This window comes from Ammospiza caudacuta, chromosome 31 (assembly GCF_027887145.1).
Source record: "Ammospiza caudacuta isolate bAmmCau1 chromosome 31, bAmmCau1.pri, whole genome shotgun sequence".
Lineage (NCBI taxonomy): Eukaryota > Metazoa > Chordata > Aves > Passeriformes > Passerellidae > Ammospiza > Ammospiza caudacuta.
In genome coordinates this window covers 4,093,649-4,111,257 of record NC_080623.1, presented here as the reverse complement: position 1 = coordinate 4,111,257, position 17,609 = coordinate 4,093,649, and the positions used below count along the sequence as shown (strand labels likewise).

At 56.7% G+C, this 17,609-nt stretch overlaps 1 protein-coding gene across 1 annotated transcript; it reads right to left on the bottom strand.

Annotated features, from left to right (window-relative positions):
* Nucleotides 1–1,283: 1,283 nt before the first annotated feature.
* Nucleotides 1,284–6,079, bottom strand: C1QL4 (complement C1q like 4). The gene is made up of 2 exons (XM_058822216.1): nucleotides 5,555–6,079; nucleotides 1,284–1,486 (listed from the first exon to the last, which is right to left on the bottom strand). The coding sequence occupies exons 1-2, from the start codon at nucleotides 6,077–6,079 to the stop codon at nucleotides 1,307–1,309; spliced, it is 705 nt and encodes a 234-aa protein (XP_058678199.1). The 3' UTR covers nucleotides 1,284–1,306.
* Between the last annotated feature and the right edge of the window lie 11,530 nt (nucleotides 6,080–17,609).

The window sequence follows — 17,609 nt, the reverse complement described above, 5'->3', positions numbered from 1 at the left end:
GGCTCCGAGGGGCTCTGGGGTTTTTTGAGGGGGGGTCCCGGGTTTGGGGGGATGAGAGACCCCCGCGTTTGGGTGGGGTCCCTGTCCGGCGGTCTGGGAACATTCAGGGCCATTTGGGGATGGGGTCCCGGGGGTGTCTGGGGGGTCCCGGGGTTGTTTTCGGGGTCCCGGCGGGGCTGAGCCCCCTCCCCAAATCCTTCCTGAGCCGCGTCCTCCCGGCAGCGGCCACGAGGTGGCGACAGCGACAGGGACGGGAGGGGACAGGGAGGGGAATGGAGATGACGATGGTGACAAGCTGGGGACAGGGCTGTGACGAGGTGGGGACAGGGCTGTGACAAGGTGGGGACAGGGACAGGGCTGGTGACACGGCCAGGGTCGGGCTGGTGACAGTTTGGAATTTGGGGACAGGGCCAGGCGGTTCCTGTGTCCCACCAGGCTCGGGCTCTGCTGCCACCCCACCCCATCTCGTGTCCCCAGGGGTGGCAGTGTCCCCGCACAGCCGGGGGGTGTCTGTCAGTGTCCCTGTCCCTGTCACTGTCGCTGTCCCCGCTGACAGCCAGCACCGCCGGGGGGGGAGGTGACAAGGCGTGACACCGGGGATGACACAAAAGCCGTGGGGACATCTCTGGCCGGCCTGGAGGTGCCACCACCCCCCTCGCTGCGTGTCACCCGTGTCCCCCCCCGGCTGTCCCCTGTGTCACCCCTCTGTCCCCTGTGTCACCCCCAGCAGAGGCAGAGCTGCGATCCAACCCCGGCGCCTTTATTGGGGACACACTGGGACAAACTGGGACCCCCCGCCCCCCCCCGGGGGTGCTGCCATGAGGGGGGGGGGTCGGGGATGTCACCGCTGTCACCGGGGGGGTCCCGGTGCCCCAGGGGTCACTCAGGGTTAATGATGAAGCCCGAGAAGGTTCTGGAATTTGGGGGTCCCGGTTATTGGGGGTTCTGGGGGTCCGGGGGATGCTGGGTGTCAGTCGGGGTAGATGATGAGGCCAGAGAAGGTTCTGGAATTTGGGGGGTCAGTCGGGGTAGATGGTGAGGCCTGAGAAGGTTCTGGAGTTGGGGATCCCGGTTATTGGGGGGTCCCGGGGGTCCCGGGCTCAGTCGGGGTAGATGAGGAAGCTGAAGAAGGTTCTGGAATTGGGGCTCAGTTGGGGTAGATGATGAGGCCAGAGAAGGTTCTGGAATTGGGGCTCAGTCGGGGTAGATGATGAGGCCAGAGAAGGTGCCGTATTTGGGGGTCCCGGGGGTCCCGGTTTCAGTCGGGGTAGATGATGAAGCCCGAGAAGGTTCTGGAATTTGGGGCTCAGTCGGGGTAGATGATGAAGCCCGAGAAGGTGCTGTATTTGTTGGTGTTGCCCCCGTGCACTTTGCCCCCGTCCAGTTTGACGAACACCTCGTCGCCCACGTCCAGGTGCAGGATGACGCTGTTGCTGGCGTAGTCGTAGTTCTGGTCGGCGTCCTGGGCGATGGCGCTGGCACGCACCTGCCAAGGGGGCTGTCACCCACCCCGGCTGGCACCGACACCCCCTGGCACCCACCACACCTGGGACTGACCCCATCTGCCAAGGGGGCTGTCACCCACCCGGGCTGGCACTGGCACCGTGTGTCACCCACCCCAGCTGGCACTGGCACCCCCCTGTCACCCACCCCAGCTAGCACTGGCACCGTGTGTCACCCACCCCAGCTGGCATCGGCACCCCCTGGCACCCACCACACCTGGCACTGATACCAAATGTCACCCACTCCACCTGTCAGTGGCACCCTCCTGTCACCAACCACAGCTGGCACTGGCACTGTGTGTCACCCACCCCACCTGGCACCGACACTGTCACCCACCCTACCTGGCACTGACCCCACCTGGCATCGGCACCCCCTGGCACCCACCACACATGGGACCAACCCCCTGGCACCCACCACACCTGGCACCAGCACCGTGTGGCACCCGTGCCACCTGTTACTGACACCATGTGTCACCCACCCCAGCTGGCACTGACATGGTGTGTCACCCACTCCAGCTGTTACTGATAACGGGTGTCACCCGCCATACCTGGCACTGGCACCTCATGGCGCCCACCCCACCTGGCACTGACGCCCACCAAGGGAGGGAATGGGGGACCCCACTGAGATCAGTGGGACCCCACCTGGCAGAGGGGGACGGAGCTGTTACCACACCCTAGCTGGCACTGACACCTGGCACCGACCCCACCTGGCACCGACCCTACCTGGCACTGACCCTACCTGGCACTGACCCTACCTGGCACCGACCCTACCTGGCACCGACCCCACCTGGCACCGACCCCACCTGGCACCAACCCCACCTGGCACCGACCCCACCTGGCACCAACCCAACCTGGCACCGACCCCACCTGGCACTGACACCTGGCACCGACCCCACCTGGCACCATCCCCACCTGGCACCGACCCCACCTGGCACCGACCCCACCTGGCACCATCCCCACCTGGCACCGATCCCACCTGGCACCGATCCCACCTGGCACCGACCCCACCTGGCACCATCCCCACCTGTCCAACCCCCCCCAGTTCCCATCTCTGGCTCCTTTCCCGATTCCCCAATTCTGGTCCCCCCAAGGCACCAAACCCAATTTCCTGCATCCAACCCCCCCAAATTCCCATCCAATCCCCCATTCCCAATCCCAAATCCCATTTCCCACATCCAATCCCATCCTGATTCCCCTCCAGTCCCCTCCAAATTCCTGTTCTTTCCCCCATTCCCCATTCTCAATCCCACATCCCTGATTCCCCATCCAATTCCCCCCCAAATTCCCTTTTCCCCCCCATCCTCCTCACCCACATCCCAAATTCTCCAATCCCCAATCCCCAATCCCATTTCCCCCATCCAATGCCCCCCAAATTCTCATTCTTTCCCAGATTTCCCATCCCCAATCCCAAATCCCATTTCCCACATCCAATCCCACCCTAAATCCCCCCCAATCCCCCCCAAATTCCCTTTCTTTCCTCCATTCCCCTATTTTCCATTCCCAATCCCAAATCCCATTTCTGCCACCCAACTCCCCCTAAATTCCCTTTTTCCCCCCATTTCCCCCATCCTCCTCTCCCCCATCCCAAATTCCCCATTTCCAATCTCCTCCAAATTCCATTTTTATTCCCCATTTTCCCCCATCCTCCCACATCCCAAATTCTCCAATCCCAAATCCCATTTCCAATCCCAATTCCCCCTCCCCGTTCCCAGGGGGCCTCTGGGGGGGTTGGGGGTCTCTCATTGCTGCCCACGACCCTGGAACCCCCCAGGGACCCCTCCCCAGATCAATCCTTGTTTGTTTTTCTTGGATTTTCCCGGAATTAATGGATGGGAAAAGCCCGGGATGAGCGAACAAAGGGAATCTGGGATGGGGAAAAAAGGGAATGGGAATTTGTGGGGGGAGATGTGGGAATTTGGGGGGGAAAATATGGGAATTTGGGGGGAAAATATGGGAATTTGGGGGGGGGAAATATGGAGATTTGAGGTGGAAAATATGGGAATTTGGGGGGGAAAGAGTGGGGGGAAAAGAGTAGGAATTTGGAGAGAAAATTATGGGAATTTGAGAGGAAAAATAAGGGAATTTGAGGAGGGAAAGGGTGGGAATTTGGGGGGGGGAAATATGGGAATTTGAGGGGGAAAATTACGGGAATTTGAGAGGGGAAAGAGTGGGAGTTTGGGCAGGATTGAGGGGAAATTTGTGGCAGGATTGGGGAGGAATTGGGATCTGGGAATGGGGAGAAATAATGGGAATTTGGGCAGGGTTGGATGGGGGAAATGGGATCAGGAGAATCAGGAATGGGAATTTGGGAGAGAATTGGATGAGGAAAATGGGATGTGGGACTGGGGAGGAGCAGAGCTGGGGATGGGGAATCAGGGAATGGGAATTTAAAATGGGACTGGATAGAGGAAATGGGATTTGGGGACTGGGAAAGGTGGAGGAACTGGAAATGGGAAATCAGGGATGAGGGGGAGGAGGGTGGAAATTTGGGGGTTTGGATGGGAGAAATGGGATGTGGGGATCTGGGATGGAGAAAATGAGAATGGGAAATCAGGGATGGAGAAAATGGGAATGGGAAATCAGGGATGGAGAAAATGGGAATGGGAAATCAGGGATGGAGAAAATGGGAATGGGGCTGTGGGGGGATGAATCAGGGATGGAGGGGATTGGATGGGAATTTGGGATGGGATGGGAAAATGGGGAGGAACTGGGAGTGAGAAATCAGGGAATGGGAAAAGGAGGATGGGAATTTGGGGGAGGATTGGATGGGGGAAATGGGATGTGGGGATTTGGGATGGAGCAGAGCCGAGGATGGGAAATCACGAACGGATTGAACCCGGGTGAGAATCCAAAATCACCCAAAACAAAACAGCAAAAGCACCGTGGGCCAAAACATCAACCCTGAGACTGCTGAAAAAACAGGGCTGGAAAACGGGGGAGTGAAAACCAGGGGTGAAAACCGAGAGAGTGAAAACCAGGGGTGAAAATCGGGGAGTGAAAACTGGAGAGTGAAAACCAGGGGTGAAAACAGGGGCTGAAAACCGGGGCTAAAACCCCCGGGGCTGAAAACCAGGGATGCAAAGCGGGGGCTGCAAAGCAGGGAGTGAAAATCAGGGGTGAAAACTGGGAATGAAAACCGGGCTGGGGGCTCGGGGGGTGAAAATCGGGGAGTGAAAAGTGGGGGGAGAAAACCGGGGCTGAGAACCAGGGGTTCAAAATCAGGGGTGAAAACCGAGAGATGAAATCCAGGAATGAAAAGCAGGGCTCAAAATCAGGGGGGAAAAGCAGGGGGTGAAAATCAGGGGTGAAAACTGAAACCAAGGCTGAAAACTGGGAATGAAAAGCAGGGGGTGAAAACCGGGGCTAAAAACCGGGGCTGCAAATGGGGGAGTGAAAATCAGGGGTGAAAAGCGGGGCTGAGAACCAGGGGCTCAAAATCATGGGGGGAAACCGAGAGATGAAAACTGGGGCCCAAAACCAGGGGATGAAATCCAGGGGTGCAAACCGGGGCTGAGAACCAGGGGATGAAAACCGAAGGCTGAAAACCAAAACCGGGGCTAAAAGCCGGGGCTGCAAATGGGGGAGTGAAAATCAGGTGTGAAAAGCGGGGGAAGAAAACCGGGGCTGAGAACCAGGGGGGAAAACCAGGGGGTGAAATCCAGGGGTGCAAACCGGGGCTGCCAAGCAGGGAGTGAAAATCAGGGGTGAAAACCGAAACCAGGGCTGAAAACTGGGAATAAAAACCGGGGAGTGAAACCCGGGGGGTGAAAAGTGGGGGCTGCAAAGCAGGACTAAAAACCGGGCTGGGGGCTCGTGGGGTGAAAAGTGGGGGAAGAAAACCGGGGCTGAGAACCAGGGGCTCAAAATCAGGGGGGGAAAACCGGGGGGTGCAAAGCAGGGGATGAAATCCGAGGGGTGCAAAGCAGGGAGTGAACATCGGGGCTGAAAACAAAAACCGGGGCTGAAAACCAAAACCGGGGCTGCAAATGGAACGAAAACCAGGGCTGAAAACCAAAACCGGCACCACAAACCGGGCTCGGGGCTCCCGTTACCTGCCCGTTCTTCATCAGGTCGGCCCACATGCTGGTGCCGTCCCCGCCGCGCATCAGGACGTGGTAGGTGAAGAAGTAGATGCCGGGCAGGGGGCAGGTGAATTTGCCGCTCGAGGGCTCGTAGTAGTTGCCCACGTTGGTCACCACATCGTCGAAGCGCAGCACCTCGTAGCCCTCGTGCGGCTTCCTCAGGCCGGCGTAAAAGGCGATTTTGGGGCTGTAGAAGGACGGGATGTACCCGCCCGGGCCCGGCCCCGGAGGTCCCGGCGGGCCAGGCCGGCCCGGTTCCCCCGGGGGTCCCCGCGGCCCCGGCGGCCCCGGCGGCCCGCGGAGCCCGGAGCGGCCCTTGCGGCCCGGCTCGCCCTTAGCCCCGGGCAGGAAGGGCGGCGGGGAGGCGGCGGCGGCCGGGGGCAGCTCGGGGTAGGGGTCGCAGACCATGCGGCAGCTGCCCAGCATCTCGTAGTGCGCGGCCGCCTTGGAGCCGTGCACCAGCAGCGGGATGGCCACGAGCAGCAGCAGCAGCATGGCCACGCCGATGGCCACGCCGGCCACCCGCTTCCTGCGGCTCAGCCGCGACGCCGCCAGCGCCAGCAGGTCCTCGTCGCCCTTGGGAGCGATGGTGGCGAGCGGCGGAGACGGCGGGAGGCCGCCCGGGGAAAGCGGAGAGACGGAGGGGACGGGGATGGGGATGAGGCGGGGATGGGGACAGGGAAAGGGACAGGGATGGGGCTGGGAATGGGATGGGGACGGGGATGGGGACAGGGATGGGGACAGGGATGGGGCTGCTGGTGGCGGTGGGAGAGGGGGGAATGGCAGATTAGGGGTGCAGGGAATGGGGACAGAGCGGGGATGGAGTTGGTGGGGACAGGGATGGGGACAGGGACAGCAATGGGGACAGGGACAGGGATGGGGCCAGCGGCTGCAGCTGCGGGTGGAGCCGGGGGTGAAACGCAGCGAGGGGATGGGGCGAGGATGGGATTGGGAGCGGGGATGGGGCCGGGAAGGGGTCGGGGATGGGGCTGAGGCCGGAGAAGCTGCGGGTGGAGCCGGGGATGGGACCCAGAGCAGACACGGGGCCGGGAATGGGATCGGGATCAGGAGCCGGTAATAGGATCAGGAACGGGATCGGGAATGGGATCGGGAGCCGGGAATGAGATCAGGAACTGAGATGAGCCCAGGAATAGGATCGGGAATGGGGCCGGGGCTGCGGGCGGAGCCGGGGATGGGACCCAGAGCAGAGACGGGGCCGGGAATGGGATCGGGAGCCGGGAATGGGATCGGGAGCCGGGAATGGGATCGGGACCGGGGCCGGGGCTGCGGGCGGAGCCGGCGGCGGCACCGGGAGCGGGGCTGGGGCTGCGGCCGAGGACGGGACCGGCGGCGGGGCTGGGGCCGCGGGCGGGGCCGGGAGCGGCGCTGGCGGAGGGGACGGAGCGGAGCCGGCGGGGCTGGAGGAGCCGGAGCCGGTACCGGAGCTAGAAGTGCTAAGGAGCCGGAGCCGGTACCGGGAGCGGAGCCGGGGGTGCTGGAGGAGCCGGTACCGGGAGCGGAGGCGGGCACGGGCTGGGAGCGCAGCCGGACACGGAGTCAGAGCGGAGCTCCTGCAGCAGCCAGGACCGGAGCCGGGGTGGGAGCTGGTGATGTAACCGGAGCCGGGATGGAGCCGCCAGGGAGCCGCCACCGGAACCGGGATAGAACCGGCACCGGGGCGGGGTGGAACCGGGACAGAACCGGGATGGAGCCGCGACCGGACCCGGGCTGGAATCGTGATGGAACCGGGAAAGAACCGGGAATGAACCAGGATGGAACCGCGACCAGAGCCGGGATGGAACCGGGATGGAACCGGGATGGAACCGGGATGGAACCGGGAATGAACCGGGATGGATGGAGCCGCGATGGCCCCGCCACGACGCGCGGGGCAACTTCTCCCCAAGTTCCCGTGAGTGACGCGCGGGGAGCGGCACCCCCGGGATTGTCCCCCCAGGGATTGTCCCCTCGGGATTGCCACCCCAGGACTGTCCCCTCGGGATTGTCACCCCGTGATTGTCCCTCGGGATTGTCACCCTGTGATTGTCCCCTCGGGATTGTCACCCCGTGATTGTCCCTCGGGATTGTCACCCCAGGATTGTCCCCTCGGGATTGCCACCCCAGGATTGTCCCTCGGGATTCTCCCCCCCAAATTGTCCCCTCGGGATTGTCCCCTTGATTTTGTCCCCCCGGTATTGTCCCCCCGCGCTGTCCCCGCCGTGTCCCGCGGGTCCGGCCCGGGCGGCAGCACCGGGGGGATCTCCCGGGGGTCCCCCCGCCGTCCCGGGTCCCCCCCCCGCCGGTACCTGCGGCCGGTGCCGCCGCCGCGCCCGCAGCGAGCCCCGCTCCCGCTCCCGTTCCCGCTCCCGTTCCCGCTCCGCTCCCGTTCCCGCCCCGCCCGACGGCCCCGGGCACGGCGGGGGCGGGGAGGGGCCGGCGGCGGGGGGGGCACGGGGGGGGGGGTGAGTGTGCAACGGGTGTGCAACCGGTGTGCAAGGCGGTGGGGATGGGGCACGGGGGGTTTGGGGCCATCCCGGGGCTCGGGGACGCCCCCGGTACCGGGGGTCCCACACGGGGGTGAGGGGTCCCTGGAGGAGGAGGGAGCTGGGGGGGGTTTGCACACGCGTGTGAATGGGGGGGCACACGCGGGGTCTGCATGGCTGCGGGGGGATCCTGTGGGTGCACGGGGAGTGTGCAGGGCCTGGCCAGGCGTGAGTGCAGGTGTGAGTGTGCAAGGTGGGTGTGCAGGTGTGAGTGTGCAAGGTGGGTGTGCAGGTGTGTGCGCAGGTGTGAGAGTGAAGGGCCCGGGCAGGTGTGAGTGTGAGTGTGAGCTCTGCAAGTGAGTGTGAGCTCTGCGTGTGAGTGAGCTCAGGGCCTGTGTGAACTCTGTGTGTGTGTGTGTGTGTGTGAGCTCCGTGTGAGCTGTGTGTGTGTGTGTGAGTGAGCTCAGGTCCTGTGTGAACTGTGTGTGTGTGTGTGTGTGAGCTCTGTGTGTGTGTGTGAGCTCTGTGAGTGTGTGTGTGTGAGCTCCGTGTGAGCTCTGTGAGTGTGTGTGTGTGTGTGTGTGTGTGTGTGTGTGTGAGCTCTGTGTGTGTGTGTGAGCTCTGTGAGTGTGTGTGTGTGAGCTCCGTGTGAGCTGTGTGTGTGTGTGTGTGTGTGTGAGCTCCGTGTGAGCTCTGTGTGTGTGTGTGTGAGCTCTGTGTGTGTGTGTGTGTGTGTGTGTGTGTGTGTGTGAGCTCCGTGTGAGCTGTGTGTGTGTGTGTGTGTGAGTGAGCTCAGGTCCTGTGTGAACTGTGTGTGTGTGTGTGTGTGAGCTCTGTGTGTGTGTGTGTGTGTGTGAGCTCCGTGTGAGCTCTGTGAGTGTGATCCCACGTGTGAGCTCTGTGTGAGCTCTGTGTGTGTGTGTGTGTGAGCTCTGTGTGTGTGTGTGAGCTCTGTGAGTGTGTGTGTGTGAGCTCCGTGTGAGCTCTGTGTGTGTGTGTGTGAGCTCTCTGTGTGTGTGTGTGAGCTCCGTGTGAGCTCCGTGTGAGCTCTGTGTGTGTGTGTGAGCTCCGTGTGAGCTCTGTGAGTGTGTGTGTGAGCTCTGTGTGTGTGTGTGTGTGAGCTCTGTGAGTGTGTGTGTGTGAGCTCCGTGTGAGCTCTGTGTGTGTGTGTGTGTGAGCTCCGTGTGAGCTCTGTGAGTGTGATCCCACATGTGAGCTCTGTGCATGTGTGAGGTCAGGCTGTGTGTGCCTTGTGTGAGTGTGAGCTCTGTGTGTGTGTGAGCTCAGGCCATGCGTGTGCATCCTCCTGTGAGAGTTCTGAGCGTGAGCTCCGTGTGAGTGTGAGCACTGTGCATGTCTGTGCATCCTGTGTGTGAGCTCAGGCCGTGTGTGTGATCCCGTGTGCGAGTTCTGTGTGTAATCCTGTGTCTGTGTGTGATCCTGTGTGTGAGCTCTGTGCACGTGTGATCTGTGTGTGATCTGTGTGTGATCCTGTGTGTGAGCTCTGTGCACGTGTGATCCTGTGTGTGATCTGTGTGTGATCTGTGTGTGATCTGTGTGTGAGCTCTGTGCACGTGTGATCTGTGTGTGATCTGTGTGTGAGTGTTGTATTGCACTAAATGTGAGCTCTGTGCACGTGTGTGAGCTCCGTGTGTGAGCTCAGGCCTTGCGTGTGTGATCCCGTGTGCAAGTTCTGTGTGTAATCCTGTGTCTGTGTTTGATCCTGTGTGTGAGCTCTGTGCACGTGTGATCTGTGTGTGATCTGTGTGTGAGTGTTGTATTGCACTAAGTGTGAGCTCTGTGCACGTGTGTGAGCTCTGTGTGAGTGTGAGCTCTGTGTGAGTGTGAGCTCCGTGTGTGAGCTCAGGCCGCGTGTGTGATCCCGTGTGCAAGTTCTGTGTGTGAGCTCTGTGCACGTGTGTGCATTTTGTATGACAGTCCCGTGTGTCAGCCCAGGCCATGTGCGTGTGATCCTGTGTGTGTGAGCTCTGTGTGTGAGTGCGAGCTGTGCGTGTGCGAGATCTCCGTTCACGTGTGTGTCCCGCCTGTGTGTGAGTGTGAGCTCAGGCCACGCGTGTGATCCCGTGTGTGCCAGCTCTGTTCACGTGTGCATCCCATGTGTGAACGTGTGTGAGCTCTGTGTGAGTGTGAGCTCTGTCCATGCTCACCCTGTGCGTGTGCAAACCCCACGTGTGCTCACTCCATGCGTGTGCCAGCCCTGAGCACGCGTGTGCATCCGTGTGTTCGTGTGTGTGTGAGTGTATTTCAGGTGTATTTTCAGTGTATTTTTTGTGCATTTTAGGTGTATTTTGGCTGTATTTTAGGTGTATTTTCAGTGTATTTTAGGTGTTTTTTGGCTGTATTTCGGCTGTATTTTGGCTGTATTTTGAGTGTATTTTAGGTGAATTTTCAGTGTCTTTCGGGTGTATTTTGGCTGTATTTTAGGTGTATTTTCAGTGTATTTTGGGTGCATTTTAGGTGTATTTTGGCTGTATTTTAGGTGTATTTCAGGTGTATTTTGGCTGTATTTTAGGTGTATTTTGGCTGTCTTTTAGGTGTATTTCAGGTGTATTTTCAGTGTCTTTTGGGTGTATTTCAGGTGTATTTTGGCTGTATTTTGAGTGTATTTTAGGTGTATTTTCAGTGTATTTCAGGTGTATTTTCGGTGTATTTCAGGTGTATTTTGTCTGTATTTTACGTGTATTTTCAGTGTATTTCAGGTGTATTTCAGGTGTATTTTGTCTGTATTTTATGTGTATTTTCAGTGTCTTTTGGGTGTATTTCAGGTGTATTTTGGCTGTATTTTGGCTGTATTTTAGGTGTATTTTCAGTGTATTTCAGGTGTATTTTGGCTGTATTTTGAGTGTATTTTAGGTGTATTTTCGGTGTATTTTGGGTGTATTTCGGGTGCATTTCCTGCCTTTCCCATGCATTCAAACATGGATTTTTTTGGTGCTTTTTCTGCGTTTCCTGTGTGCTTTTAAAATGAATTTTCTACATTTCCCACGTGGTTTTACCCATTTCTATGTTGCCCACGTATTTTTTTACCCATTTTCCATTTTCCCACCTATTTTTACCCATTTCTATGTTTCCTATGTGCTCTTTTATGAATTTTCTATTTTCCCCACCTATTTTTTACCCATTTTCTTTTCTCCATGTGTTTTTTACCCATTCCTATATTTCCCATGTATTTTTTACCCATTTCCCACCTATTTTTACCCATTTCTATATTTTCCATGTGGTTTTTACCCATTCCTATTTTTACCACCTATTTTTTACCCATTTTCTATTTTCCCCCACTTATTTCTTATCCATTCCTATGCTTCCCATATATTGTTATTAATTTTCTATTTTCCCACCTATTTTTTACCCATTTTTTATTTTTCCCACCTGTTTTTTACCCATTTCTATGTTCTCCATGTGTTGTTACCCATTCCTATATTTCTCATGTATTTTTCACCCATTTTCTGTTTTCCCACCTATTTTTACCCATTTTTTAATTTTTCCCACCATTTCCCCCTTTTTTTCTATTTTCCCACCTATTTCTTACCCATTTTCTATTTTCCCACCTATTTTTTACCCATTTCTATATTTTCCATGTGTTTTTTACCCATTCCTATTTTCCCCACCTATTTTTTACCTTTTTTCTATTTTCCCACCTATTTTTTACCCATTTTTTATTTTTCCCACCATTTCCCCCCCCATTTTTAATTTCCCACCTATTTCTTACCCCTTTTCTATTTTCCCACCTATATTTTACCCATTTTTTATTTTTCCCACCATTTCCCCCCATTTTTTATTTTCCCACCTATTTCTTACCCCTTCCTACGCTTCCCATGCATTTTTAAATTAATTTTCTATTTTTCCCACCAATTTTTTACCCATTTTTTGATTTTTCCCACCGATTTTTCCCCGTTTTCTCCCCTCCCACGCCCATTTCTCCCCCTCCCTGTCCCTTGGGGACAATCCATCGCGACAATCGCGACAATCGCGGCTCTATCGCGATTCCCGCTCGGGATTCACGGCCGGGTTGGGGACATTGAGGGGACAGCGGTGCCAGCGCCACCCCCGCGTGTCGCCTCGGCCTTAATGAGAGAATTAATTAGCGGCGAGGAGAGGGGGAAGCGCTAATTAGGGGGGTGGGGGACAGAGGGGGAGCGTGGGGGGGGCGGTTTGGGGACATTTTTGGGGTCCCCCATTTGGTGTCACCCAATGGGTGACAGATTTGGGGTCCCTCGGTTGGTGGCACTCGGGTTTGGGGGGGTTTGGTGACAATTTGGGGTCCCTTGAGGGGTTCACTCCCGTTTTTTGGGGGTCCCTTGGTTGGTGGCACCGAGGTTTGGGGGGGCTTGGTGACATTTTTGGGGTCCTTCATTCGATGTCACTGAGTTTGGGGTCTCAGCCCCATTTTTGGGGTCCCTTGGTTGGTGGCACCGAGGTTTGAGGGGTTCGGTCTCAGTTTTGGGGTCCCACATTTGGTGGCACTGAGATTTGAGGGGTTTTGGGGACATTTTTGGGGTCCTTCCGTTGGTGTCACCCGATTTGGGGGGGGGTTCAGTCCCATTTTTGGGGTCCCCCATTTGGCGTCACCGGATCTGGGGACATTTTTGAAGTTCCTCATTTGGTGTCACCGGGTTTGGGGTCTCAGCCCCATTTTTGGGATTGGTGGCACCCGATTTGGGGGGTTCGGTCTCATTTTTGGGGTCCCTCTGTTGGTGACACCGGATTTGGGGGGTCTCACCCCCTTCTGCGTGGGTCCGTCCCATCCGTGCCTCAGTTTCCCTCCCCGCTGTGCCACCTCTGTCCCCCCCAGACGCTCAGGGGGGGTTTGGGGACAAGTGACAATGGTGTCCCCCTCCTTTGTCACCTCTGTGTCCCCCCCAGACGCTCAGGGGGGGTTTGGGGACAAGTGACAATGGTGTCCCCCTCCTTTGTCACCTCTGTGTCCCCCCCAGACGCTCTCGGTGCCGGGGGGGGGGGGTTGGGGACAGGCGACATCGCCCCCCCCGCGGTGGCGGCCGGGCCCAGCCCATGAATAACGCATCAGCTCCGTGTCCCCACGGCGGGGACGGCGCCACCACCTCGGCCACCACCTCGGCCACCAGCTCTGTCCCCAGCTCTGTCCCCAGCTCTGCCACCAGCTCTGTCCCCAGCTCTGCCACCACCGCGGTCCCCGGCTCTGTCCGTGGTTCTGTCCGTTGTTCTGTCCCCAGCTCTGCCACCAGCTCTGCCACCAGCTCTGCCACCACCGCGGTCCCCGGCTCTGTCCCCAGCTCTGTCCCCAGCTCTGCCACCAGCCCTGTCCCCAGCCCTGTCCGTGGTTCTGTCCCCAGCCCTGTCCCCAGCCCTGTCCGTGGTTCTGTCCCCGTCTCTGTCCCCAGCCCTGTCACCAGCTGCCACCGCGGCCCCCCAGGACACACCGGGAGCGGGGAGGGGGTGACAGAACTGGGGGGGGGTGACAGATTCAGGGGTGACAAATGGGGGAGGGGGCACATGGGGGTGACAAATCGGGGGGTGACAGGCCCGGGGGTGGGGGGGGGAAATGGGGGTGACAGATCGGAGAGGGACAGAACTGGGGGGGGGGGGGGCGGTGACAGATCCAGATCCAGAGGTGACAAATGGAGGGGGGATATGGGGGTGACAAATCGGGGGGTGACAGATTCAGGGGTGACAAATGGAGGGGGGATATGGGGGTGACAAATCGGGGGGTGACAGATTCAGGGGTGACAAATGGAGGGGGGATATGGGGGTGACAAATCGGGGGGTGACAGATCCCAGAGGTGACAAATGGAGGGGGGATATGGGGGTGACAAATCGGGGGGTGACAAATCGGGGGGTGACAAATGGGAGAGGGGGGAAATGGGGGGACAGATCCGGGGGTGACAGATCGGGGGGAAGACACGGGGGTGACAGGTTCAGGGGTGACAAATCGGGACAGGGACATGGAGGTGACAGAGCGGGGGTGACAGATCCGGGGGGGGGACATGGGGGGGACAATTAGGGGGGTGACGGGTCGGGAGGGGACAGACTGGGGAGGGTGACAGATTCAAGGGGGGGTGACAGCCCTGGGGGGACACTGGGGTGACACGGGGGGGGGCACCGAGGGGACACTGGGGGGGCAATAAGGGGGATAATGGGGGACACTGCGGGGACATTGGGGGGACACTGGGGGGGACACTGGGGGGGACACTGGGGGGACATTGGGGAGGCAGCGAGGGGACAATGGGGGGGATAATTGGGGGAAATTGGGGTGACACCGGGGGGGATAATTGGGGGACATTGGGGGATAATTGGGGGACACTGGGGGACATTGGGGGATAATTGGGGGACATTGGGGTGACAGTGGAGGGGACACTTTGGGGGGACAATGCGGGGACATTGGGGGACAATGAGGGAGATAATGGGGCGACATTGAGGTGACAATGGGGGGCAATGGGGGGACACTGGGGGGACAAGGGGAGGCAATGGGGGGATAATGGGGGGACAATGGGGGAGGGACATTGAGGTGACATTGGGGGGACAATGGGGGCCACTGGGGGGGATAATTGGGGAATACTGGGGGACAATGAGGGGGACATTGGGGTGACAGTGGGGGGACAATGGGGGCCACTGGGGGGGATAATTGGGGAATACTGGGGGACAATGAGGGGGACATTGGGGTGACAGTGGGGGGGACAATGAGGGGATAGTGGGGGGAGACACTGGGGGGCAATGGGGGACATGGGGGGCCAGTGGGGGGACATTGTCGGGGGACAATATTGGGGACATTGAGGGGGCCACACTGGTTGTAGGATTGCCCCCCCCCGCGCGATCAGGACCGGTTGAACCCCGTTTGTTTGGGATTCGGAATTAAACATTTGGGATTGGTTATTTGGGGTTGGTTATTTGGGGTTGGTTGTTTGGGGTTGGTTATTTGGGATTGGTTATTTGGGGTTGGTTATTTGGGGTTGGTTATTTGGGGTTGGTTATTTGGGGTTGGTTGTTTGGGGTTGGTTACTTGGGGTTGGTTATTTGGGGTTGGTTATTTGGGGTTGGTTATTTGGGGTTGGTTGTTTGGGGTTGGTTATTTGGGGTTGGTTACTTGGGGTTGGTTATTTGGGGTTGGTTATTTGGAATTGGTTATTTGGGGTTGGTTATTTGGGGTTGGTTATTTGGGATCCGGGCGGTGCCGATCCATCCCAGTTAGGGCAGGGGGGCTCTCCCGGGGGGGTTTTCGGGATTTATTCCCCCCTCCCGTCCACGGTTAAATCCCATTTATTTAGGATTCATTCTTTAGGATTCGCTCTTTGGGATTCCTTCTTTGGGATTTGGGATTCGGGAGGTGCCGGGAATTCCAATTAGGGCGGGGGGGCTCTCTCGGGGTCGTTTTTTAGGATTTATTTCCCTCCCCCGCGGTCAGGACCGAGTTAAATCCCGTTTATTTGGGATTCCTCATTTAGGATTCCTCATTTGGGATTCCTAATTTAGGATTCATTCTTTGGGATTCATTCTGCGGGATTTGGACTTCGGGAGGTGCCGGGAATTCCAATCAGGGCGGGGGGGGGGGGGGTGGGTTAGGATTTATCCCCCCTCCCCGGTTAAATCCCATTTATTCAGTATTCATTAATTAGGATCCATTAATTAGGATTCATTCATTAGGATTCATTCTTTGGGATTCCTCATTTAGGATTCCTCATTTGGGATTCCTCATTTGGGATTCCTTCCCTGGCATTTGGGATTCAGGCGGTGTCCGCAGCCCCAGTTAGGGCGGGGGGGGGGGTTTAGGATTTATTTAGGATTTATTTCCCCCCTCCCCGCCCGCGTTTAAATCCCGTTTATTTGGGATTCCTCATTTGGGATTCCTCATTTGGGATTCATTCTTTGGGATTTGGGATTCGGGAGGTGCCGGGAATTCCAATTAGGGCGGGGGGGCTTTTCCCGGGGGGGTTTTTTAGGATTTATTTTAGGATTTATTTTCCACCCCCCACGGTTAAATCCCGTTTATTTGGGATTCCTCATTTGGGATTCCTCATTTGGGATTCCTGCCCCGGCATTTGGGATTCAGGCGGTGTCCGCAGCCCCAATTAGGGCGGGGGGCTTTTCCCGGGGGGGTTTTTAGGATTTATTTTTCCCTCCCCCGCTCGGGCCGGGAGATGGATGGGGTCGGGTTAAACCCGCGGCCAGCGCCGCTCATTTGGGATCCATCATTTAGGATTTGGCATTTAGGATTTGTCATTTCGGGTTCGTTTACTCGGGATCCGGGAGGTGCCGGGAATTCCAATTAGGTTCTCCCGGGGGGGTTTTTTAGGATTTATTTTTCCAACCCCCACGTTTACATCCCGTTTATTTGGGATTCGTCATTTAGGATTTCTTATTTGGGATTCCTTATTTGGGATTCATTCTTTGGGATTTGGGATTCGGGAGGTGCCGGGAATTCCAATTAGGGCGGGGGGGGGGTTTTTTAGGATTTATTTTAGGATTTATTTTCCACCCCCCAGTTTAAATCCCATTTATTTAGGATTCCCTATTTAGGATTCCTCATTTAGGATTCATTCTTTGGGATTTGGGATTTAGGAGGTGTCGGGAGCCCTGATTCATCCCCAGTTAGGGCGGGGGGGCTCTCCCGGGGGGGGGGTTAGGACTTATTTCCAACCCCCACGTTTAAATCCCATTTATTTGGGATTCATTATTTAGGATTCCTTATTTAGGATTCATTCTTTGGGATTCCTCATTTAGGATTCATTCTTTGGGATTCATTCTTTGGGATTTGGGATTCAGGAGGTGCCGACAGCTCCAATTAGGGCGTGGGGGGGGGTTTAGGATTTATTTCCCCCCCTCCCGTGGTCAGAGCTGGGTTAAATCCCATTTATTCGGCATTTAAGGTTATTTATTTAGGATTAATTATTTAGGATTAATTATTTGGGATTCATTCTTTGGGATTCCTTTATTCGGGATTTGGGATTCAGGAGGTGTCAGGAATTCCAATTAGGGCGGGAGGGGGGGGGGGTTAGGATTTCCTCCCCCCCATGCATTTAAATCCCATTTATTTGGGATTCATTAATTAGGATTCATTAATTAGGATTCCTCATTTAGGATTAATTATTTGGGATTCATTCTTTGGGATTCCTTTATTCGGGATTTGGGATTCAGGAGGTGTCGGGAATTCCAATTAGGGCGGGGGGGGCGCTCAGAGTTTTTTATAGGATTTTTGAGCAGTCAGGACAGGGTTAAATCCCATTTATTTGGTATTTAAGATTGTTTATTTAGGATTAATTATTTAGGATGAATTATTTGGGATTCATTCTTTGGGATTCAGGAGGTGACAGGAATTCCAATTAGGGCGGGGTGTTTATTTAGGATTTCTGCCCCCCGTCACGATCAGGACTGAGTTAAATCCCATTTATTCGGGATTTAAGATTAATTATTTAGGATTAACTATTAGGAATTCCTTCTTTGGGATTTGGGATCTGTTTTTTGGGATTGGTTATTTGGGATGGGTTATTTGGGATTTGGTATTTTCAGGATGGGTTATTTGGGATTTGGGATGGGTTATTTGGGATTTGGTA